We start from the raw sequence: 25257 nt of genomic DNA on the forward strand, positions 1-25257 counted from the left end.
AGCTCCATAATTTTCGTAAGTTTCCTCTACATATTTTTTAAATGTCGCAGTAGCATTTTCGATAACAGATATTTGAATTCATGTTTAATTTGTTAATTTCTGACTAAAACGTCCGTCCAGCTAGATCTAAGTAGGCCTACATGTGGTTTAAAATCTTTGGATGAAGCCAAGAAGCAGGTGTTAACTGACGCTAGGCCTAACGTTACAGTACAATTAACTGGTAAGTCAAAGAGTAATAGGCTAAACGTTAATGATCTTGGCCAGTAGGCCTATATATTTTACAGAATAATAACACAATCATATTGTACCATTTCATAAACTATGAAAGAAAAAGGCAAAAAACAGTGTATGCCTACTGAGCCTAAATCTTAAAACATCTTAGTGGAGCGGATTTATAACGGTGTACTGGGGAATGGGGATGGGGGTTGACATTTCCAGTGAATAGGATTTATGGTGAAACCGAATGCAGTAATTTTCCACCGAAGTGAAAATGCACTCTACATTGACCAGAACGCAGCGTTGAACATTTCCAGTTAATATATCGTTTTGGTTGGAATACAATTTTTTTTTAAATATCGAACAAAAAATAAAATATTAACGTGCATCTTCATTTTCAGTTGTTGAACATAAGTATGTTGCATAAGATTATCTTGTAACTTGTTATGTGGTTTTCCCTTGAAATCTGCCTAATGCGCGGAACTAAATCAGTAAACGGTAAAATCACGTCTGGTTGAAATAAAAGGTACTAGACTCTACTACATGTGAGGTTATCAACAATACCATTGATACTCATTTTGGTGGAATCTTTTTAAATAAAACTTGTTGATTAAATTAAGGTTTTAAAAGTAAAACATTTTACTTTCACTACCTGAGATAACATGGTTGCTCAAAGTTTGTCTTTTGGCCTTTTTCAAGGACATTTTGAAGTCTAAATTGAATAATTAGTCTTTTACATTCAAGAATTATTCAGTAAGTACCCTCTCAAGTGTTTAGATAGTTATTAATTCAGATTCTATGTAGGCTATACTCACCTAAAAGAGACTACTATATCAAGATATCCCCAAATATAAAAGACGTGAGGTTGATCAAATCTTCATAAAGTGCCAATTTGACAAAACTTCTCTCATCGGTTATGTCTTTAAGTTGAAATGTCAAAAATGTGAATATCTATTTTGTGACTAATCAGATTGCAAAATCCTTTGGCAGATATTGCCACCATAATGAAGCGCAAGTGAGGTCAGTTTTTCATTTTTCCATAATGGAACTGGATGGGGGTTATATAATTTTCAATGAGATAAAGGAATAAAATAAAAGTTCAAGTTCAATTTTATAGCTGAAAATCATCACAGTTCTGATTTATTTACTGGTAAAATTTCATGACAAACGAATAAAGCATATTCGAAAAATTAAGATTTTTGTATTGCAGATTTATGGACTTAGACATATTTTGGTATTCAACCAAATTAACGTGATAGGATGTTTTTACTACTAAATGAAATGTGCATATTTATACCGTTTTTACAACAAAAGATAAAAATAACAAGTACAAAATATACAAAAAAGGATATAAAATATTTAGAAGCATTTGATTTTTGATTTTCTGAAATATCAACTACCAAAATGGGTGTTTTGCCAAAATTCTAAGTATAAAAACACTTCAAATTGGCACGATCAATCAACTTGACATGTTAATGTTTAGGTTTTTTCTAGCTAATGTATTATCGATCATGCATTGATATCAAAGAAAACGTAATTCTTTAAGGCATAAAACATAAACTGATATAGTTCGGGGTAAGATTTTATAAATGTTTGCATCTAAAAAGAACAAAAACGATAATGCTAGCTAAATTCAAAAGGTTTTGAGCCGTTTTCATCCTTCTTTATTTCTTGGATTGACTGAAATTATTGTATCATTTCAACTTATTTGTACTAACCTAATGTTTGTCTTACTATCTACCCGATTTCATATTTCAAGTATTGCAAATATAGCATATATTGTACTTTAAAGTGGTCAAAATTGTAATTTCTATATATTTTCTTATTTTTCGGGTGTTGAAAAAACGACTATCCGAACATGTGATTTTTGTCGACTTTTTTCATGGTAAAATACTAAGATCCTCCAACCCAAAAAACAGAAAACAAATTCTGTTGCCATTATTTGGAGGTTAGGCCTCTAATTTTCGTATTTTTACTGGGCTATAGCTTTAGCGACTAAAAGAACACATTTCTAGCGCGTCTTCATAAACGGTTACTACCTAGGCTGGATATCCGGAGATATGCAGGGTGATTGGAGTAAAGAGTAAATCAACGTAGGTAGGTAACAATCTCAACAGGTCAAGGAGACACCTCAACCAATGGGATCTCCTTTGCCTGTTATGATTACCTACCTACCTTAAAAATTAAATCTGGTAAGCATTAGAATAGGTATGTGCGTGTGCATCCTCGATACTCTAGTGGTTTCGATCACTTATGATCTCTACACCCCTGGTCTATCTCATAGTAAAACTGAAAGTAGCTCAGAGGAAAAAAATTGAACCAATCACAGGCCAGCAAAAATTTCCTTTAAAGACTACAGAAAGAGCGAGGCCCAACTGCAAATTCACTCAGTTAACCACAGTGTACCGTTATACAGCACTTTTGATTTGCATCAAAGGACTAAATTACATGTTCTGTTCTGTTGCCTCATTTTTTACTACGAGATAGTTCATGGTGTGTGTGTTGTCCGATCTTTACCTATTTGTACTCACGTTATAATCTGAGTAATATACCTTTTAAACTACACTGTCAAATAATGGTTGATTTTTATCTTTGTATATTACAACCTACATTCAATAACCCGAATCCCTGATTACTATCACATAACAGACTAAATAAGTTGTACTTAACGAATCTGTGTATCTGTTAGTGTAAGGGCTATTTTAATGTAGTTGTTGTATTTTTCTCCATTGTTGCATGGAAATTATAATTAAGTGTGCCAATCAATCGCTGAAATACATGCGCGTACTATTTATGTTTTCGTAAAGTTGATACGATAATTAGACAGTTTTAGGTTTGTGATTTGCTCTGTAGATGACTTCTTCTTACAGGAAAAGAAAAAAATCATCTACTTCCAATAGGTCAGGTATACGAGTAAAATAACGGTGTGTTCCATTCATTAAGATATGGCCTAGATTCAATGGACTAAATACCAGATTACAATATAAAAACTATGAGCTTGCTTCAATGGTTTGTTGAATGAACTTTGTATCTGTGATTTAAGTTGCCAAAAGGAGAATTTTTGGAGTTGCCTGTTATTCTTCACTGTTGGATGACAATTAAAATTACTTCTGTGTCAATCATAGATTTTTTAGTTAAAAAGTTTGGCAGGTAAATGTTCTCTTAAAACTGATCACTCTAAAAAGATAAACAATAATTAGACCGTGTTAGATTTGTGATCTGTTCGTATTAGAGCCAATAAATAACTTTAAATAGGCCCTGTAAGTTTGTAACTTTAAAGTTGAACGTATTTGCACTCAATTTTTACCCTCCACGATCATTTATCATTATTATTTTTTTCTTAAGTTGTAACTGGGTTTTTGTAAATTATAAGTTTTCTGTTAATACTGAACTGGGACAAAGTAACTTGCAATTCAAGTATAAAATTAATGATTTAATTACTAAACTAATGATTTACTGGTTTTTTTTTTAAATTTTATAAGTTTAAATAATTCCGGCAAAGAAATGTATCTATTTATTAAAAAAATAATAATAACATTTATTTCAAGTTACTTGAAAAGAGTCTCAAAAGTTATTAGTTTACAGTTTTGTTTCGGAAACAAAGTCGAAATTTAACTTGCCGAAAACTGCCCCAGAGGGTACAATATGTTGAGAACATAATGTCTCATATTTCAAATATTCGGCTACGTAGCCTTTGACGAGGATACAGTTCACAAAACACAAAGTAAAACTATGCCATATACACTGGTAGTCCTAGACAACCAATGGATACACTGGTCTTGATTTAAAGTTATTTTAAAATCGCTATTGTGCTGCTTCATGGAACATTAGAATAATAAATAAAATAGGAACAAGTTGCTACTGATATATTTCTAATTACAGCCGTGCTACCCCAACTAAGAACGATGCGTGTATATAAACCCCTACCGCGCTGTATCAATGTATTGAATGAGTGTACTCAGACTGTAGCCGTGTTTAGACTGGACAATGGAGGATTTCATATTGAGACGTCTGGGTTTTTTTACTCTAGCATGAATAAAGATAACTCCTCTTGATAAGTCCACGTTAAAAGTTTAAAATGTTTGCATTCTGTAACAATGACCGCCTGTGACGTCATATGGGTATTTGGCGATCTGCTCCATTTACTGCCCACTTTGTAGTTCAGATACATGATTAAATCTGATCCGATACAATTAGTCAGGCAACCTAATTCTGACAGGAATTACTCGTTATATCTAGTAGTTGTTAGAATTACTTTGAATATAGTTCTACACATTTTAAGGTTAGAGTTTTGGATATGGTCGTTTAGAGTTACAACATATTTTACAGGTATGTACATTAGTTTATTATCATTATTAATGTTGGTGAATTAATAATCTGACACGGTTATGGCTTGACCGAGTCATTGATTTGTTTCACGTCTAAATCATATCTACTAACATTTACATTTTTATTATGATTTATAAAATATAGTGAAAAATTTTGGAGAATTAATTATAAATTAAAAATGTATTGAAAAGTGATCAGCAATGCGTATTGTAGATGAAATAGTTTTGAGGTTATAAAGTGTAATTACCGACAGACCTTACTGGTAAAACGTAACCATTGAATCAAGTGTCTTGTTCATGGAGAATGAGTTCGGACCCTATGACACATTTAGTTCTACAATGTTCATATACCTCTGAGTTGAGAGACCAACTTTGGTGTTGCATAATTAATATCAGTGATATTTTGTTTAGTGTATATTTACACTCGCTTACAGATGTACAGATATTTCATATATTGATTGGAGGGAATGTTTCCTTCACTATTAGTGAAGAAGAACTGAATGATTTCAGAATAAAATCTGTCGTCTATGTGTACAAGATGTGTAAATCATATTATGCTTAATCATGTATTAACTGAAAAAAGAGGAGTTGATATATTTTTAAAGTATAACACTTTAATGTGAATTACATGCTGTATCCTTAAAATTATAGAATAGATGTGCGAGCCCGTAACGCCTCGCTGGTACTTGTAGGGCTCTGCCCACCCCTACTGTTAGTTGTATGATTTTGTTATAAATTTCATATAACAAAAGAATAATGGGTAATGAATAATAAATAAGATAATAAAAAGCATCGGGTTGCACACTTTGTTATGCCATCCTATATTTAACGTATAAATGAATATTCATAAGATATTTTGTATATACTTATACTTGTACTTATCTTATTTAACACATAACTATTTATTAATGTAATATTTACTTTGTATTACTCTTATATTTAAAAATACTTTGTATATTTGTGTTTATTATTCATGCTTTTGTAATCTTCAAATTTGGAGGCAATAAAGAGAATAATAATAGTAGTAGCACTTATTGACTTTGCCACAAGTTTCATTTATCAACAAAGAACCCCCAAGCACGTATACCTACATTATATTACATAACTGTTTGAATTTTCGAGATCCGAAAACTACGTAGATGAAGTACAATTTACCGTCGATTAGTCCCACAATCGGGTGATTATCATGTCATCATTTGACATGATTTTTTCGACATCATAATCATAGGAAGGTGGGACTAGTCGACAGTAAATTGTACTTTACCCACGTCGTTTTCGGATCTCGAAAGCCAAGTATTCCGTCTTTGCATATGACAGAGTTAGGTCCCTTGCGGGTAGGTATCCATTGTGATGACATTATTTTGTGAGCGCAATTCACGTCGTGTTCTCCAAAAAGAATGACGTTACGCTCACAAACATATAACGTCACAATCAACACCTACCGCATGGGCAGATAAGCTCTACTGTATAAATTTGATGAACAATCTGCACAGATGAGTAGACTTATGTATCCATTCATTCTGAAAGCTGGTACTGGAAGCAGAGTCTAACAATGCTTCTAAGTACTCAGGTATTGGCTAATCGCAGATAGGCTAATCATAATGGTAGTGTTCAGGTTATATGTTTTCTTCTGTTTTTCTTGTTATAGTATCAACATAATAAAAGATGTAATCGGTTGAATATTGTTGTAAAATATTCGATACTTCAGTATCGTTTGTAACATTAAAGATTTCAGTATATATCAATTCGGTTACTGTACTAGTTTATTGAGGCATTTGTGTAACAATTTAGACAAAGAACCCAGCATACAGTTTTATCATAGGATATGACTATTACTTCGTCTGATGTTTTTTTTTTCAATTTAGATATACAATGACCATCAAGGATATGAAATTGGTAGGATTCACGCCTAAATACACATGCCACAAAGCTGTTTAAAGCACAAGATCCCGAACGACTACTGGATAGAAAACCAATTTCCTTGGGTAGGAGTGTCACGATGTATAAACCGCCTCTAGCCAAGGTGTTGATTGGTCTGGCCATTGTAACGGCCCTCATCACGTATGTATAACGTAATACCGTACCGTATACCCGATTATTACCATGATCCCGAACATTTATTTGATCCGCGAAATAATGAGAAATGGTTGTCTCGCGAAATTTTAAAACCGTCATAAATGTTCACGTTGTTATCTAACATTCTGACTCAAAACTAACCGGCTGTACGGTAATTGACATATATTCCACTTTTCTCAGCTAACATGTGGTCATGGTTCTTATTTCGGTTACCTGTCTGTCACAACAAGTATACAAATGTATTTGTCCCGTTTTAAATATGGACGCTTACGGTACTAAAACATAGTCTAACAACTGTCTTTATAATAATAAGTGATCGAGCATATTACCAAGACTTCTGGTACATTACACATTTCCTAAAACTCTTGTTAGTGTTGATTACGGTCGTAATACTACGTCATTCTTACTTGGATATTCCATTTTTTCTTTCTTAGGTAATTAGGTATACGCTTTGAATATAATTTGATATTTTGTATATTTTTATCTAGTATTCCTCTTGAATATAATTTCATTTTAATATTTCTATCTAGTATACAGTACTGTGATGTGATTCCTGTACATATCAAGTTCCAATTAAGACGCTTTGCGACAGGTACCAACGCTACACAATGGTAAAGTATTTTTCTCCATTAACATTATAATGTTGCTGTAATTTATGTTATGAAAGAGAATTATTGGATAAATGATTGCGCCATTTTGAAAATTTTGATAATACAATATAAGGGTCAAAGAAGTAATATCAACAGGATTTTCCAGATGACACGGGATCCAATCAAACGGAAGTCTGTTGGATACGAATTACTTCAAATGGTAAACATGGGACAAGGAAGTAATTACAACCGTGTAGACAAAACAAAATTGTCAAATTTTCGAGGCGATCTGCCCCTTTATCAAGACATACAAAACGAACACGATTACATAATAGGATACGAACAGTAATGCGGGACAAAGTAGACAAATTGGAAATGATTTTCCACTGGTTCTTAAGGATAGAAGAGAGATGTGGTAAGTTAGGATGGAATGTTACCACACAGGGAACACGTTGAGTGGCAGTTCTGATTTGGTATATGAGGAGATTGGCATGATGTGTCCATACACAGCATCCACAGACACATTTGAATGTGCTATCAACAGCAGAGCATACAACATCCGACAGAACCTGACGTGCAAATCCAGCAATGTCATCTACCTCCTTTCGTGTAGGAAAGGCACCATGAAATACGTTGGGGAAACCGGTGGTCCACTCAACGTCAGAATCAACAATCACCGCTGATCTATCAAACAGTACCTAACTTACCCATTTATAGTTGGAAAGACATGCAGGTGATTGCAATTGAACACTGTTCCTACTGGAAACAAGGGTAAATTGCGCTCCATCTGTTCCTACTGGAAACAAGGGTAAATTGCGCTCCATTGTGCTGTATAGTTTAATATTTGTCTACTTTGTCCCGCATTACTGTTCGTATCCTAATATGTAATCGTGTTCGTTTTGTATGTCTCGATAAAGGGGCAGATCGCCTCGAAAATTTGACAGTTTTGTTTTGTCCACACGGTTGGAATAACTTTCTTGTCCGGTAATACAATATACAAATATATAAATCTTGTTCAATTAAGACGAAAACTTTTTGTGTTCGACATAATGATCACGTCGATAAATAAATTTAAAGTATTTAGATAATATGCGTTTAAAGATGCTTGATTCCTTGTGGTATTCATGTATATCTGATGCAGCTTTTCTGAATTTATTAAGTTGCATGATTTTCAACCTTAAATAATTTAACTCATTCATCCCTTAAATTCTATATTGGACCGTTCCAGCTTTTGAAATAGAAGATTTTTAATGTGTCTTCAGGGGTAAATGAGTTAAAACACAAGGATTTGCTTTGTTGTCTAATGCTTATTTTTCGTTGGTACCAGCTGTAGAAAGATGTTTAGTATTTAACCTACACACATGACTAATCACAATAATTTATGATACACAATTTCTGGTTTTATATTCATGTGCCATCAACGAAACAAAAGTTTGCATTTTCATGCTTAACGCCCGTTTCACTTCGATTTCATTTCGCGATTAACAGTCAGACGATACAACTTTACCTACGCTCAAACGTTTTTAGTGGTGATAAGTTTTCGCGATATCTGATCGCTCGTTAAAAGCGCGAAATTTGGTCGCTCACGATTATCATTTTGTTTTATTAGTTCATATACATTTGGTAAAACATGGTAAACTAGGATATATAAGTGAGAAGGATTTGTCACACTGTCTTTCTACACTACTAAACACAACGCGAGACGCCTATGCACTGAGAATTAAAACCATTTTTCTCAACAAATACTTGTCATATCGAGTCAAAAGAAACACCAGTTTAAAGCTTAATAAATTTCACAATGTCTTGTCCTTGTTTTAAGGACGGAAGATTTAGAAGTAATGTCTTGAATTTTCATTAAAAAATACGACAGCTCATGAAATGACAACCCGCTTCAGAATGTAAAACGGTAAGTCTGGAACTCGCAAGCTACATCAAAAGTTGCGCCGGCGGATATCAAAGAAAAATCAGTCGTCGCCAATGTCACGGTCAGTACACAAACACAAAACCGTTCGCGACTTTTTCCTCCAAAACCTTGAGTGACAAGTCCTTCTCTCTTATAAATCCTTGATGGTAAGTAAACTGTCTGTTGTTAATTTTCCAGTCGTTTTACGTTATTTCGGTCTTTACTGGACTGTATCCCTGGACGCACAGTAACAGTTAGTGATGTGGACATCATAAACGTCACACAGACAGTGTTAAGATCTCCAATGTCGACCATATCTAGAAACATCCTAGAACGTTATGCTGAGTATCGTAGTATACAGCGTCTGGATGATTTTAAACAACTACATGATTCCCGCTTTTCTGTAGTAGAGCTAGAAGGTAATCAAGATAACTTTACAGCCGGTGCCGTGATCAAGGTGAGAATTTCTTTGTTTAACGGATACAATCAACCGATCACCCGGGGAGAGGACCTACTTAATATTTGGCTACGAAACGACGCGGGTACATCCTCTGTCGCCGGTTACGTAGTGGACCATATGAACGGTACGTACACTGGACACGTGATGGCGTTCTGGGCCGGAAACGTGACCATCAAAGTGACCGTCACCAACACAAAAGAGGGCATTGGCTTGTATACAAACTACGTACATGAACACGGTTCTTATAAATTCGTAAACGCCACGTTTTCTGAGAAAAGGAGATTGGAAATGACACAATGTGCTCCAAAACCATCTAAATGGTTGGAAAAGACATACGGAGGATTGTGTAACTTAACTAAGGAAAATTACAACATTTCACTGTTCTGTGGGAAACCAAAGTATGCCTCGTGTTCCAAGTGGGTTAAATACGGCTGGGACGACACATTGTATTATGGGAAAGACACAAAGAAAATACTTCAGTAAGTATACGAAGTTATCAGTGTGAACTACTCCCTAAGAAACCCTAGTCAAATTGCAGAATACAGCAAACCAACTTTTTTTCGCGGTAATTGAATTTCGCGATTATTATCTCCTTATCTTAAAGGTTCTAGAACGTTTGTAGAATAAAAAAATATGAATAATAATTCCTTTCAATATAAATGGTGTAGATATTAATTCATCGAAATAAAAACGCACACGAAAGACAATTGTTTTACAGTAAATTTTAGTAGTTGCCTTGTTTGAGTTGTGCGAATTCGTCACTGTCCTTCCGTTTTAAAATGCAGTTTTTGCTCAAGATAGATTAATAGTACTGACATAAGTAAGTTCAGAATGTTTTTGTTTTGTGTCCTATTAACAGCTAAGGTCATGTAACTGAGGTGCCTACCATGTATGCGGTGTGTTGCGTGTATGTTGTGCGAGGTGCATGTTTTGGGAGAAACTGCGGTATATTCATGTTTGTGTCTTCTTGTATAGTGGAACTGTTTGCCCTTTTTATAGTGCTTTATCACTGAAGCATGCCGCCGAAGACACTGACATAAGTAAGTTCAGAATGTTATTGTTTTGTGTCTCTGTATTACCGTGGCGTCATACCATGTAAATACTGATGGCGCTCTACCGTTGTCTGCGCAATCAGTACCTCATTCCATATAGGGCATAGTGTCGTGCATTTATTTTATATGAAATCATTTAAATACTTTAATTCTGAATTAAGCTCTAACTTTTCAACAGAATAAAGTAACTTTTGCTACTGAAGAAAAAAATCCAATTCTACTGCTTTTCGTAGGAATAGACGAATTATATTTTTTCGTCTGCTCCTTTTTAGTAGGAACAGACAAATTAGTATCCAGTTTTTAGTAGGAATAGACGAATTAGTATCCATATTTTAGTAGAAACAGATGAATTAGTATCCTGTTTTTAGTAGGAACAGACAAATTAGTATCCTGTTTTTAGTAGGAACAGACAAATAAGTATCATGTTTTTAGTAGAAACAGACAAATTAGTATCGATATTATAGTAGGAACAGACAAATTAGTATCCTGTTATAGTAGGAACAGACAAATAAGTATCCTGTTTTTAGTAGGAACAGACAAATAAGTATCCTGTTTTTAGTAGAAACAGACAAATTAGTATCCATATTTTAGTAGGAACAGACAAATAAGTATCCTGTTTTTAGTAGAAACAGACAAATTAGTATCCACATATTTTAGTAGGAACAGACAAATTAGTATCCTGTTTTTAGTAGAAACAGACAAATTAGTATCCATATTTTAAAGGAACATATGAATTAGTATCCTGTTTTTAGTAGGAACAGACAAATTAGTATCTTGTTTTTAGTAGGAACAGACAAATAAGTATCTTGTTTTTAGTAGGAACAGACAAATAAGTATCCTGTTTTTAGTAGAAACAGATAAATTAGTATCCATATTTTAAAGGAACATATGAATTAGTATCCTGTTTTTAGTAGGAACAGACAAATTAGTATCTTGTTTTTAGTAGGAACAGACAAATAAGTATCATGTTTTTAGTAGAAACAGACAAATAAGTATCCTGTTATAGTAGGAACAGACAAATAAGTATCTTGTTTTTAGTAGGAACAGACAAATAAGTATCCTGTTTTTAGTAGAAACAGACAAATTAGTATCCATATTTTAGTAGGAACAGATGAATTAGTATCCTGTTTTTAGTAAGAACAGACAAATTAGTATCTTGTTTTTTGTTGGAACATAGAAATACGTATCCTGTTTTAGTAGGAACGGACAAATTAGTATCCTATTTTTAGTAGAACAGATGAATTAGTATCCTGTTTTTAGTAGGAACAGACAAATCAGTGTCCTGTTTTTAGTAGGCACAGACAAATTAGTATCCTGTTGTAAGTATGAATGAAAATATTAGTATCCTGTTTTTAGTAGGAATAGACAAATTAGTATCCTGTTTTTAGTAGGAACAGACGAATTAGTATCCTGTTTTTAGTAGGAACAGACAAATTAGTATCCTGTTTTTAGTAGGAACAGACAAATTAGTATTCTGTTTTAAGTAGGAACAGACAAAATGCAAAATGCATTAATATATTAATATACATACATGTACTGAGAATGGAAACCAAAATGACTTAAAACGATTTTCACCTCATTGAAGACTCGAATGCGTTGTCATGATCCATTTCTTTTAAATAATCCTAAATAAGTGTTGCCGATTTCGGTTTGCTTTCAAAATGGTCATCTTCGCTATCATTCAATCATTTTGTCTCCATCTCTTTGAGTGCCGTCGTCGCGAACTAGTTACTTGACCGCCATCTTGTTGCTAATGACGTTAGGGGGCAAAGAACGATAACTCTATCGTCCAAACCTGATGCGATTTCTACTAACCTGATAAGACTATATATTGGATATCACGTGACGTCGTTTTAACCAATAGGAATGCAAGATTCTTGTCTAAGGCGGGATAAAAAATTAGTATTCTGTTTTTAGTAGGAATGAATAACCTTTACCTTCATTCAAAGTCACATGGGTCAAATAGGCTTAAGTCTTTAAACGACTTCTTCTGATGAACCAAAAGGCCCAGGATGCTCATATTGGGCTTGCAGCATGCTGGGATGAAGGGCTACCAAGTTTGTTCAAATGAATGACCTTGAACTTCATTCAAGGTCACAGGCGTCAAATAGGCTTAAATCTTTAAACGACTTCTTTAGAATAACTAGGAGACCTAGAGACCTGATATTGGGTCTGTAACACGCTGGGATGAAAGGCTACCATGTTTGTTCAAATTAATGACCTTGATCTTCATTGAAGGTCACAGAGGTCAAATATGCCAAAATATGTAAACGACTACGTTGTATTGTGCTGATAGTCAGATGACCGTTATGGCCCATGGGCCTCTTGTTTACAGATAAAACTTCGTCAGCGGTGTAGATAAATAAAGCGCGTGTTTGTGTGTTTACCATGTAAAATAAAACCATGTAAAATTGAATCAATTTATCTACGAATGTCTCGTTTTTAGATACAAGGACGTTCTATTGAAGAAAATCAAACTGACAATTTATCCAAGTAAGTGTTTATCTTATTGCTACGTTATTTCAGTTTCTTCTTGTACATTTAAAAACCTTTCTTAGCAATGGCATGACAACAAACTGATAAATATTTTTCTCAAACAAAAGCATATTTTACGCCGATTTATTTTCGCGTTTTAAATTTGCCCAATATCATTTTCACAGTGATTTAAAGATGCTCCACCGCCGACAGAGCATAAATGATATTCATCATTTGAACAATAATTGATGCTTAATCGCGTATATATATGTCTAATTAAAACAAAAATAATATAAAATTATTTATTTTGCCTTTGGTACATGCCCAATCAGTACTTCCTTCCATATAGGATATAGTGCCACGGATTTTTTCCAGGATGCAATTAATTATTTTTCTATATTTTTAATTGAAGTAAAATTAGAAGCTCAAACTTTTCAATGGTGGTAATGGTGTAAAGTAACTTTTGTAACTGAAGAAAAGTATTAAATCATCTGCTCCTGTTTTTGATAGTGAAGAAATAGTATTTGTCAGCGGTGGAGCATCTTTAATCTTGCGAATTAAATTGTTTCGAGAATAATTGAATGCAATTGTCAGTAAGAGCTCTTAGTCGCAAATTTTTGATAATAGTGATGGTGCTCGACGACGCTAAATATTGTATATGCGAAAATAAAGAGGTTTCCATCATTTACAACAAATCGTATTCAAAGAGATGTTGATATGATACCAAGGGGTCACGTTCTGGTGGCCTTGATGTAGTTGAAGTTGGAGGGTTCAAATGTTATTCAGTTGTATTTTGCTCACTCAGTAGGCAGTATATATCTTTATATGTTCCATGGTTCACAATTCGATTTCACTGGCTGTGAATCATTCGAATCATTTTATCACACATGTTGCCGAACGAATAAAACAATACGAATGCATTGACGAAATGTCTTTTGCATGTGACAAAGACTACATTGGCTTCCAGTTACACGAGCATACATTGACTTTAAGGAATTTCTTTAACTTTCAAGAGAAAGGCGTTGCAAAGTTAAGGAAAACGTCTGATGTTAAGAACTTTCCTTAACGTATGTAATGCTTTTATATTGAGAATTTCAGCTAAGGAATTCCTTAAAGTTACGGAATATTCGTAATGTATAAAATATTTACACTGTAATATATTGATTTAATTAATTTGTGAGAAAAGGCTTTCTGCGATCCGACAACTTGTGCCTAATACTCGTTGTCAACATTGAACTAAATGCCCATGAAAGTGAGCCATACTTTCCTCGCTTGTTGCTATAGAGACAATATTATAAAATTCATTCATTTATTGTTTTAGGTTTAAAAGGTGATATCGACTACCCTGTACCGAAAACAGCATGCAAGTTTTTGCCCCCTTATTCAACATGGAACAGCACGGTTCCATCTGGCTTCCTCTACAAAGGAGTGTACACCAATCTTCTCTGTCGATCAACAGTCACAACTAGTCGAGGGGAGTACCGGGCGTGTCTAAAGCACCGCCCTCTTATATCGATCGGCGACTCAACAACTCGACAATGGTTTCTACATCTGGTCGACATTTTGGCAATACGAAAATCGTCTCGCATTCCTTCTCATGCTGCCTTTCATAAGTTCGCTATTGCTGAAAACAAAACATTAGGACTGCATCTTGAATGGCAGCCACATGAACTTCCGTTCTACGGAAGTCCCGGCTCTAACAGAAGAGAAATTAAATCGGTAGCCTATCGAATAGATCAGATTCCGGAAAACAGCTCTGCCATCGTAGTCATCCATTGGTACGCCCATATCGCCAGGTGTTGTGATCACATGACCTTTCGTGAACACGTGCGCAAAGCAAAAGAGGCCGTCTTGAGACTTCTTATGAGGTCACAGGAAGTTCAAGTTTTTATCAAAGGTCCACATCTCATAACATATCCTAATGCTTTAAAGCCGTATGCATATATCGGTATGTTTGTGGAGCAAATCTTACTGGAGGAGTTTTATAATTTAACGTATAGAGTTATCTACCTTGATCAGTGGGATATGTCGGTGGCGATGGAAAACGTTGATATACATCCAAATAAACTGTTGGACGAAATCTCACTGAATAACCTAATCAATTTGGCATGTAACAATATTTAAATTTTACTGAATTCGTGACATTACCATCCCTATGATGAACTAGAAAATCTTGGATAAAAGTTTATCTTGGAAATCAAACGTAATTGCATCGGGTCGTAAAGTAACTAAAAATTGACAGTACTTTCTTTCATTCAACTCATGACATTGACATCCGTAGAGCATTCCTATTTGGTAATGGCTTAGATATCTACAAACGGGACGGCATAATGTCTTGTCCTTCTCGCATGGGTTTGATGAACTTGTAGTAGGAATCTTGGACCTTGTGAACAAATAAAAACACCGGATATCTTTAATAAGGAAAATTGGTTTTGTCTTTTGCAGTATTATGATTTAGCTAAAGGATCAATTCTTCGTTTGAAACGATTGTATCGAAATTAAAAAACAGTTTCACAGAACAGCAAATTTTTTACCTTGTACATGAAATCTACATTACATGTTTTCAAGAGCTTCATTTGATACGAGGGACCACAAATAACCTGAATTATACTGCATAGTTCTTGAATTTCACGGGTGTAAACTGTCGTAATTTACTGTTTGCAACTTACTCGCGATGGTTATTTTCACGAATCACCATTCTAGCCTTTACAAACGTCATTCAAGTGTAAAACCATGATTATTATTTAATCGCGAGTTAGGGTTAATCTGCGTATAAAGCAAAACTTAATCCATGCGAATATTTGCAACTGTACCGTTCATCATGTAAGTTTAATTTTTGCGAATACTTTGACAATAACGAAGACGCGAGATATTATATACGAGAGCATGTAATAATATTAGTGTTCTATAGTTGTTTAGAGATGTGTCTACTAGTGTCAAACTTCTGTAAACTATTTAGCACTTAATCTTTTTCATTAAGGGGAGACGACTTGGCGAACTGGTAGAGGGCGTGGTAAACGTTTCCGTCATACCGTCCGAGACAGGAGTCTAAAAGTTCATCGTGAAAGTCAAACGCATCTACCAAGGCAACTGCGTCAGGCCGTACAGCTGTCAGTAGCGTCGTCAGCTGATCAGTTAGAATGTCGACCTGTTCGGCGGTGAAATACTGGTCCTATATAGGATATAAATGGTTCATATAAATGCCATTGCTAAGTAGAGGTAACTTCTGTAAGCGTGAAATATTTTGTCAGTTTTAACAACGTTTTTCTCTCCAGAACTTTTGAGCTGAAATATGACTGCGTTAGGCTTAATTGCATTTTCTCTATTTTGTTATTGTAGTTACCATTGTAAATGGGCGAATTCGTCGTTGCGCTAATCTGTTCAAAGTTAAGTTTATGCTTAAAATAAATACGTTAACAGTTGTTTATTCTGTTTGGTTTCATTATATAGATATGAAATGCTCATCAATGTTTTCAGGAATATCAGGACCATGTCTTGTACCGGAAAATCGAATACACGAAAATGTAACAGCGAAGAAATAGCTTATTGTTATGAGTTTACCTGTAAGAATTCGCCGAGGTTTTCTAGGATCCCGTTGACGGCGTACAGTTTACACAGAGTGGTCAGTACCGCCCGTGTGTTATTGTCCACCTTGGCCTCAGTAACAGTATTTACAAACACATTGACCTCGTACTGGTGACAGTGGGCCTTGGCCGCCCAGACCAACTGTGTAGACGCCATATTGAACGCCTCTGTAGGACTCCTACCATCATTCATTAACATCTGAGCGGCTGTCGTGGCAGCTTTGGTCAGTCTTGCAGCCCTGTGTTGATATGCAGTGACCACAATTGGAAGGTCTACGTCAGAGGACATAGAAGAATTTCCTGACAGGTCCATGCTGAGGTAAAGGACCAGATCTGGTAGTTTTTCTCCACTTTGCATTTTCTTCATGCACTTCATCAGATATCTGTGGAGAGAATATACCAGTGTTAAGAACAGTTGTTTTTTTTTTAATCTTGCTCTATATTTCTGCACTTTGCTCTAGAATGGAATATCTTACCTATTACAATATCATATTTATTCCCTATCTGGTTGATATTTTCGGTGGCATGCTTCAGTGATGAAGCACTATAAAAACGGCAATAGTTCCACTATACAATAAGGCACAACACGAATATACCGCTGTCCCTCAAAACGCACAACACGCACCTCATACACACTACACGTCGAATACATGGTAGGCCGTTCTTACAAGGCCCTGACTGTTAATAGGACTAAGTAATTAAACATCACGGAAGAGTTATCTTACCTAACTAAAAACGTATTTAGAAAACATCGTAGAGTTAACTCCCTTACCTGGTTGTCTGCAACATCATCACAGTGTTCTCGCCGTCCAATGTACAGGTCGGAGTAGTTCTAGTGTATATTTTGGGGAAACCGCTGGCTTGCGAGTAACCATGACCACCACAGGCCATTTGGCACACCCCAATACCTACGGAAGCACCCCATGTCCCGAACGCCTTCAGGCCAGCCGATAACGCATGTAACTAGAGGATTAAATATGTTATTTAGAAATAAACAAAATATTTACGTACAATATCATTCAGCAGACTGCGATTTTGGCAAACAATTCTCCAAAAGAAAGTAAGATTAGAGGAGATAAGTTAAGAAACTATTGACGCAATGCTTTTTATGGAGACTTTTAAGTCAAGGAAATTTCTGAAGTTGAGGACTATTGTTGGAACTGGGCTCGGAAGATATACATTTGTACTCCTGTTTTAGTAATGAACAATATCAACAAAATAACCACACAGTGTAACGGCCGTAACTTACCACGGGGAGCAGCTGTAGATCCCCAGCCTCTATCGCCTTGGACATCTGTAGATAGCTGTTCTGTACTGCGTCTCCGGCGAAGTGGTAAGCGTACGCTTCGGTCAACAGAGGGAATAACTTGTGCTGTTGTGTCTGGTAGTCCAGGATCTGGGCTTCCTGTCTGAATCCACAGTAGGGTATTGTATGTCACAAACGTTACAAATATCGCAATAGCTGATCAGGGACTCGATGTCCTCTCTACCTTGTCTAAATTTTCTTATACTAAGTGGTATTGCTCAATATTTGGTAAAATGAGACCAAAAAAGAATTTGAAATGATTTGAACCCATTTGGAACGATAAAGAACTCAGGAATTAACTTTTTGTATTACCGCTTGCTTGTCCTAACGAAAGCAACGTCAAAGTGCGAGACACTAATCGCATATATAAAAGCAAGCAGCACATTCTGCAAAAAACTACTGAACAGCCGATGAATTTTTGATGCATCAAAAATCCTTATGTAAAAGTTATTTGAAAAGCAATTGAATATTGGTGAGAACCCGGATCAATCATTGAGGTGTTAATTGATGGAATACCGCCATCCCATTGGTTCAACAAGTGATGGGATACCGCCATCCCATTGGTTCAACAAGTGATGGGATACAGCCATTCCATTGGTTCAACAAGTGATGGGATACAGCCATTCCATTGGTTCAACAAGTGATGGGATACCGCCATCCCATTAGTTCAACAACTGATGGGATACCGCCATCCCATTGGTTCAGCAAGTAGGTACCATGGTGTTCAAAGAGAAAATGTAAGTATAGCTACATTAAATCATACATCCAGGTATGGCCTTATCTTTACCCCATTTAACATCGAAACTGGAGACATCTCACACCACGTTATTTTTCCTTCGTATATTTCGTTGTTAAAACCAAAACTGCCGATATCATAGCTTTACAATAACGTACACGTATATATCCATAATTTTTTTTAAATCAATCCCCTGTTTTGCTATTTCGCTTATCAGTTGATCGTCGCACAAAAAGCCTCCAGTTTTGTTATGACTAACATAGTCCAGGTGTGGTGAATATAACAGCAGAGATAGTAAGCGCTGCAGTATCGAGGATGTGTACATATTGATAATTGATATAACGACACTGATAGTAACCCATTGAGCATCGAGGATTGGTATAACGACGGTGATAGTAACATCTGGAGGATGGATACTTTAACAGTGATAGTAACCTCTGGAGTATCGATGATGGATATAACGACAGTGATAGTAACCCCTGGAGTATCGAGGATATATATAACAACTGACACCTAGAGTATCGAGGGTGGTTATAACGACAGTGATAGTAACCCCTTGAACAATGAGGATGGATAATTTAACAATAATAGTAACCTCTGGAGTATCGAGGATAGATACAATGACAGTGATAGTAACCCCTGGAGTATCGAGGATATATATAACGACGATGATAGTGACACCTAGAGTATCGAGGGTGGATATAACGACAGTGATAGTAACCCCTTGAACATTGAGGATGGATACTTTAACAGTAATAGTAACCTCTTGAGTATCGAGGGTAGATACAATGACAGTGATAGTAACTCCTGGAGTATCGAGGATGGATATAACGACAGTGATAGTAATCCCTGGAGTATCGATGATGGATATAACGACAGTGATAGTAACCCCTGTAACACCAAGGATAAATACAATGAGAGTGACTTCATGTGTTTCTATCACAATATGTAACACATAATCAACTAATTCAATTGGGGTCTATTTAATGATATTAAACTAGAGATCTGGTCAATTCTGCGGGGTTTGAGTGTAATTCGTCGTGACAACAGCTCATTTCTTTATCATAACCTGATCAGTGTAATAAAGGATTACCTTGGAGTAGCGCATCAACATATGGTCACGTGATATTCTCACATTACTAAGTCGTAGGAAGCCATTGTTTATTTCATTTACTCCAAACTTAGGTCCAATAACACCGAGCTCAACTCCTACAATGCAAAAACAAATTGGTGAAAATGTTTATTTTCATCTATAAAGCTAATACCTAGAGGTAGCTGGTATGATTAGAAAACTTTGAAAAATTGAAGAAAATTGAGTCAAGAAAGAACTTTTAACACTATATCGACCATATTATTCAATAATATACAATATATGGACACAGAGGCAACCCTGCCTGCGTCCATCAGCTAACTATAACTATGGCTGCTAGGAACGCATCACAAATGCAGGATACTGAACAGCTGTTTCTTGGATAATATCCTAGGTATCTATATTGATTCTTTTCTTTCACTAAATGTCGTTCTGTCGTCGGTAATATATTGAAGACCATAAAGTTATTAAAGTGAACAGTCGGGCAAGGATGGCTTAAGTCTGTAAAAATGGTGTGAATGTACCCAGTATAATTTCTTATGAAATGGAAAAATAAAATCTCTCGTCAAAATCTGTCTGCGTACGAAGAAATTGATTTAAAGTTTGGGAATTCTAAAACGTCCTCCCGGCTCACTATGTCCGTGGTTACATTTCCACGCAGCCTCGCTTTCAATGCTTTCAACTTTTCTTTACTTTAATGGTCAGAACTGGGAAACTAAGCAGAACTTGACCGTCGTATTAATATGTGAGAACTTTTGGAAGGCCAATGAACGCATTTAGACTGGTTTTCTTTGCCCGACTATTCACTTTAAAAACAATTAATCACATATAAGTTATATCTGTTGTATACGGGTACTGTTTGTTTGATTAATTAACGTCCTATTAACAGCTATGGTCATGTAAGGACGGCCTCCCATGTATGTGGTGTGTTGCGTGTATGTTGTGCGAGGTGCGTGTTTTGGGAGACTGCAGTATGTTAATGTTGTGTCTTCTTGTATAATGGAAATGTTGCCCTTTTTATAGTGCTATATCACTGAAGCATGCCGTCGAAGACACCAAGCAACACACCCCACCCGGTCACATTATACTGACAACCGGCGAACCAGTCGTCCCAATCCCTGTATGCTGAGCGCTAAGCAGGAGCAGAAACTACCACTTTTATAGACTTTGGTGTGTCTCGGCCAGGGGACAGAACCCAGAGCCTTCCTCACAGGGGCGAACGCTCAACTCAAGGCCAAAAGTGAGGCGGTGCCATGGGAGGCATTAGGGAAGATAAAGTCAGTTAGGAAGAAGAGAAAAGATAAGATCCTAGATTTAGTCGCCTTTTACGGTCATGCAATAGGGGCAGCAGGTACAATTCTAACGCCCTACCTGCAGGGCCAGTATACGGGTACAGTCAGAGATGTAAGTTATATACGTTATATAGTACGGGTACAGTCAGGGATGTAAATTATATACGTTGTATAGTACGGGTACAGTCAGGGATGTAAACTATATACGTTATATAGCACGGGGACAGTCAGGGATGTAAGTTATACATGCTATATGTGACGGTACAGTCAGGGATATCAGTTGTATTATTATGTTTTAAGTTACGGATACAGCCAGGATTGTTTTTTGTATATTTTATAACATTGTTATATGGAAGTAGTTTTCCTGCGACTGATATCGACAATGATGAATATCTATACCTACCAAGTAGTAGAATCTAATCATTTTTTTCATCGTACAAGTAGTACATTTATGTCAAATTCGCGTGAAAGTAGATGGAAAGTTAAGTTTTAGGCGTTTTATTACATTCTACAATAGCTAACCCCTTTCTAGAAGCTCTATTTTAAAACAGGATCGACGATGCAGGCGTATTAGAGACGGATAATAAATCAAATACATTATGTGCGTTGTTATTCTGACGTTCGAACGGACCGAAACATTTATAGATAACAGGCTATATATACATCCGGTACGATTACAGCCTTCCGGTACGTACGTGGGCGGGTACAGTCAGGGATGTAGCTGACAGCCCCTGTTGCATCTAGACGGCAGGACATATTTTTACTACATATACATATGTATGTAGACTCTATTTCATGAATTTCAAAGAAGAAAAAAAAACAATAAAATTATCACGACTATTTTTAGCCCACCGTCATCAGATGGTGGGCTATTCAAATCGCTTTTTGTCCGTGGTCCGTGGTCCGTCCTTCCGCCCGTCCGTGCCAGCATCCGGCAATTAAGGGTTAATCTATACGTCAGGGACAGACTAAGGAGTTAATGTAAAATTAAGTCGTTAACACCTAATTCTGTTCCCAAAATTTGCCCACTGACTCCTTAGGTTTAAATCTATCGATCTACAAATTAAGTCTTAATTCCAATGGACAACATTTTGTCCGTCCTATGGTGGCTGATTACGGCCATCTCGTGTTGTTGTGTTGTCGCCTTGTCGAGTTGTCGCGGTCTCAAACTGCGACAACCCGAGATTTAACAGTTGAAATGTCGACTTGTCGCGTTTTCGAACCGCGAAAGTCGACAACACGACAAGACGACAAGTCGACAACACGACAAGTCGACATTTCAAACACGCTAATTAGCGCGTACAGAATCTCGTGTTGTCGCGGTAAAATGTCGACTTGTCGTGTTGTCGACTTGTCGTGATGTCGAGTTGTCGACTTGTCGCCTTCCTGTTACACATGCGCAACTCATATGAAATAGCCACTATCTTTGAAAATAGAAAACTGAAGTCAGTGCTTGTACCATAGTATGGTGGCATATTTCTGCCATGGAGTTGCCGACTTACGACTTAATGATGTCGACATAATTAAGGCATTAAGTCGACATCATATCGGAAGATGTCGACATAAACAGAAGAATATGTCGACTTACCACATGAACCTGCCCACATAATGATTCCAAGATAATTATGTAGAAAGTCGGTAACTCGGCGATTAATCGTGTTTTTGCTCGGGTGTGACACCGACTTGTCTGAGTTATTGATGTCGACATCTAAACTAAAAGATGTCGACATCTGGTCTTGAAAGTGGAATTCAAAGGCCACCCTTTCATAGGGCACTGTTTATATGCAGCAAGGCACCATACAGCAGAGTTCGACGTTGATTTTGTTAATTCAGAAGTTTTTTTATTCATTTGATTTCAAAATTAAAAATTGTGATCCTGCACATCCCGGTCATGCAGCTGTAGTCTGCGTGTACGTACACATTGTAGCTGTTAGTCCGAGCTGAGGAAGTTAGAGTGCAAAAGGACTCTGCTTTGTACAACGAATTTCCATCCTCTTGGCCATAATCATTTATTAATATATATAACCGTGGGTTGAAAATTCGTTTAAAAGCTGTGTGTGTGCTTTGTGGATGAGCATTCGTACGAAGTTCATGTGGTACATTCCGTACTATACTATATTACAATAATTTTTTCATTTTTTGCGAATCACGAAAAATACCAGTTACGTAATTTAAAAGCCAAAAAGGTCACAGTACAGATACACAATACCCATTTGGAAACCAGCTTTACTTGTTAGCTTGCCCTGTCCATATATGTATATACATAAATATTTACATCCCTCGATACACTTAAATAAAGGCACAACGATTTTTTGTTACGGTCTTAATGGCCAGATTCAACCTTTGGGCTAAAAATCCTCCCGCGGGACGCGGTTTTAGCTCCAAACTCGGGATATATCTGCATCTATTTTTTGTAGTAAAAACGTAGTAAAAAAATCACGTGCTTATACCTCATTCATGCCATTGGCCGGAATATACAATTGTATTATGGGTAACTAGTGATCACGTGATTGTGTGTTTACTTCCAAATATGGTGATAGTTTGCTTGCCATTTCTTCGGAGAAATTGATTTATTTGAAAATATTTAGACTCCAAAATGTTATTAATATTGCATGCATATCATTTTGACTTGCACATATGCACTGTTTTACTATAAATAATGAACTGAAATGAGTTGTAAAACTGCCATTTTCACGTTTTGTAAATAAATGATATAATACGAATTGACCAATTCAATAGGTCTAACCGTCTAATCTAAAATCAGCGAAGATCGGCTACTCCCGGCTAAATTCGTAGAACTCTAAATTTATATTTATATATATTATTACCTGCTTTACGGTTCAGAACATATACATATAACACAGAGAAAATAAGGCCAAATTATGTATAAATACCAGGTCAGAGAAATCACTCTATTTGGAAGTAAACACACACTCATGTGATCACTAGTTACCCATAGTACAATTCCATATTTATTTCGGCCAATGGCATGAATGAGGTATAATCACGTGACTTGTTTTACTACTTTTGACTACAAAGAACGCATGTTTTGTATCATTATTGGGAAATTATTGGGATCGTGATTTCATTTCCACCATTTGAAACAGAAGGCTTGGAGTAGACTTTGATTGTGAAACATTGATAAATTGAAGATTACATGTTGTGCCATGGCAGATGTCAAAGTTCATGTATACATCTAATAAATCTGTGTTGAAATTATAATTGATGTTGGCCAGGAAATGTACCAGGCTAAATTTTGGTTGAATAATGCATGGAAAGTGGATTAATCTTAACTTTTCCACTTTGTGGAAAATCCTTCAAAACGGATTTATCTCCCTTGATCAAAATGACAAACCATGTTTGTTTGTTTGTTTGTTTGATTAATTAACGTCCTATACCATGTACCTTTGCTATGATATAAAGTTTTTTTTTCATTTTTTTTTTAAATTCAATAATGAATGCAGATCACATATATTAATCAAATATGTGTATTAATTTAATTTGAAACATGTTTGTTTTGCTGAGAATTTGCAAAAAAATTCATATCAATACAAAATATTCATGATTGTAATTTGATTGTTGTTGTTTTTGTACTTGCTGTAAAATGAGAAAAACCGTGTTGTGGAGAAGAAGTTTGTTAAAATTTGAATTGTTTACAAACGGATGAGAGTTGAGAATGAGCAGAAGGCAATAAGGATATATATGTCTAACAGTCACCTGAATTCCGATATGCACAGTTATAAATAATGTTTTGCTTTTAAACAAACAAATAAATATGTCTCAGCCCTGTGACTTGGCACATAGGTCAAGATCATTGATTTGAACAAACTTTGTATCCCTTCATCCCAGCATGCTATGGCCCAGTAACATGTCCATGTATGAGGTTCTTGGTTATTAAGAAGATTGTAAATTGTTTACAACAGACACTGGATGATGCCGGCCAAAAGACAATTGCAATAGGTCACACAGGAGGAAATTAATTCAACACACAACGATATATACTTTACATACTTTTTCTCATAAATCATTACATATAATCCTTGTACACATCCATATCAGTGGCGACGCTAACAGGAAATTAATGAATATGCAAAATGGCGTGCGAGCGTCGAAGGGTCGAGAATTTGGTGTTTGGAGATCCGGGAGTCT

General features: G+C 35.9%; 2 protein-coding genes across 2 annotated transcripts in view; one reads left to right on the forward strand and one right to left on the reverse strand.

The window, feature by feature from the left end:
- Positions 1–3: 3 nt before the first annotated feature.
- Positions 4–16091, forward strand: LOC138309824 (NXPE family member 4-like). Its single transcript, XM_069251053.1, has 6 exons — positions 4–220; positions 6410–6605; positions 7151–7231; positions 9312–10052; positions 13072–13118; positions 14422–16091. The coding sequence occupies exons 2-6, from the start codon at positions 6544–6546 to the stop codon at positions 15222–15224; spliced, it is 1734 nt and encodes a 577-aa protein (XP_069107154.1). The 5' UTR covers positions 4–220; positions 6410–6543; the 3' UTR covers positions 15225–16091.
- LOC138308670 (peroxisomal acyl-coenzyme A oxidase 1-like) overlaps positions 16063–25257 on the reverse strand; it is a 29413-nt gene continuing 20218 nt past the window's right edge. The window contains exons 2-7 of the mRNA XM_069249706.1: positions 19867–19935; positions 19238–19617; positions 17934–18089; positions 17457–17647; positions 16662–17067; positions 16063–16272 (exon numbers count right to left, since the gene is read on the reverse strand). Coding sequence (XP_069105807.1) covers positions 16063–16272; positions 16662–17067; positions 17457–17647; positions 17934–18089; positions 19238–19617; positions 19867–19935 — 1412 coding nt within the window. The remainder of the gene's footprint in view (positions 16273–16661; positions 17068–17456; positions 17648–17933; positions 18090–19237; positions 19618–19866; positions 19936–25257) is intronic.

This window comes from Argopecten irradians, chromosome 15 (genome assembly GCF_041381155.1).
Source record: "Argopecten irradians isolate NY chromosome 15, Ai_NY, whole genome shotgun sequence".
Lineage (NCBI taxonomy): Eukaryota > Metazoa > Mollusca > Bivalvia > Pectinida > Pectinidae > Argopecten > Argopecten irradians.

Bases quoted from the DNA above. Each gene is read 5' to 3' on its own strand.
- LOC138309824 (XM_069251053.1), top strand. From the start codon at position 6,544: ATGTATAAACCGCCTCTAGCCAAGGTGTTGATTGGTCTGGCCATTGTA. The intron at 7,232-9,311 runs GTAAAGTATTTT...TTAATTTTCCAG, and splicing joins GGTACCAACGCTACACAATG to TCGTTTTACGTTATTTCGGT. The intron at 10,053-13,071 runs GTAAGTATACGA...TCTCGTTTTTAG, and splicing joins GACACAAAGAAAATACTTCA to ATACAAGGACGTTCTATTGA.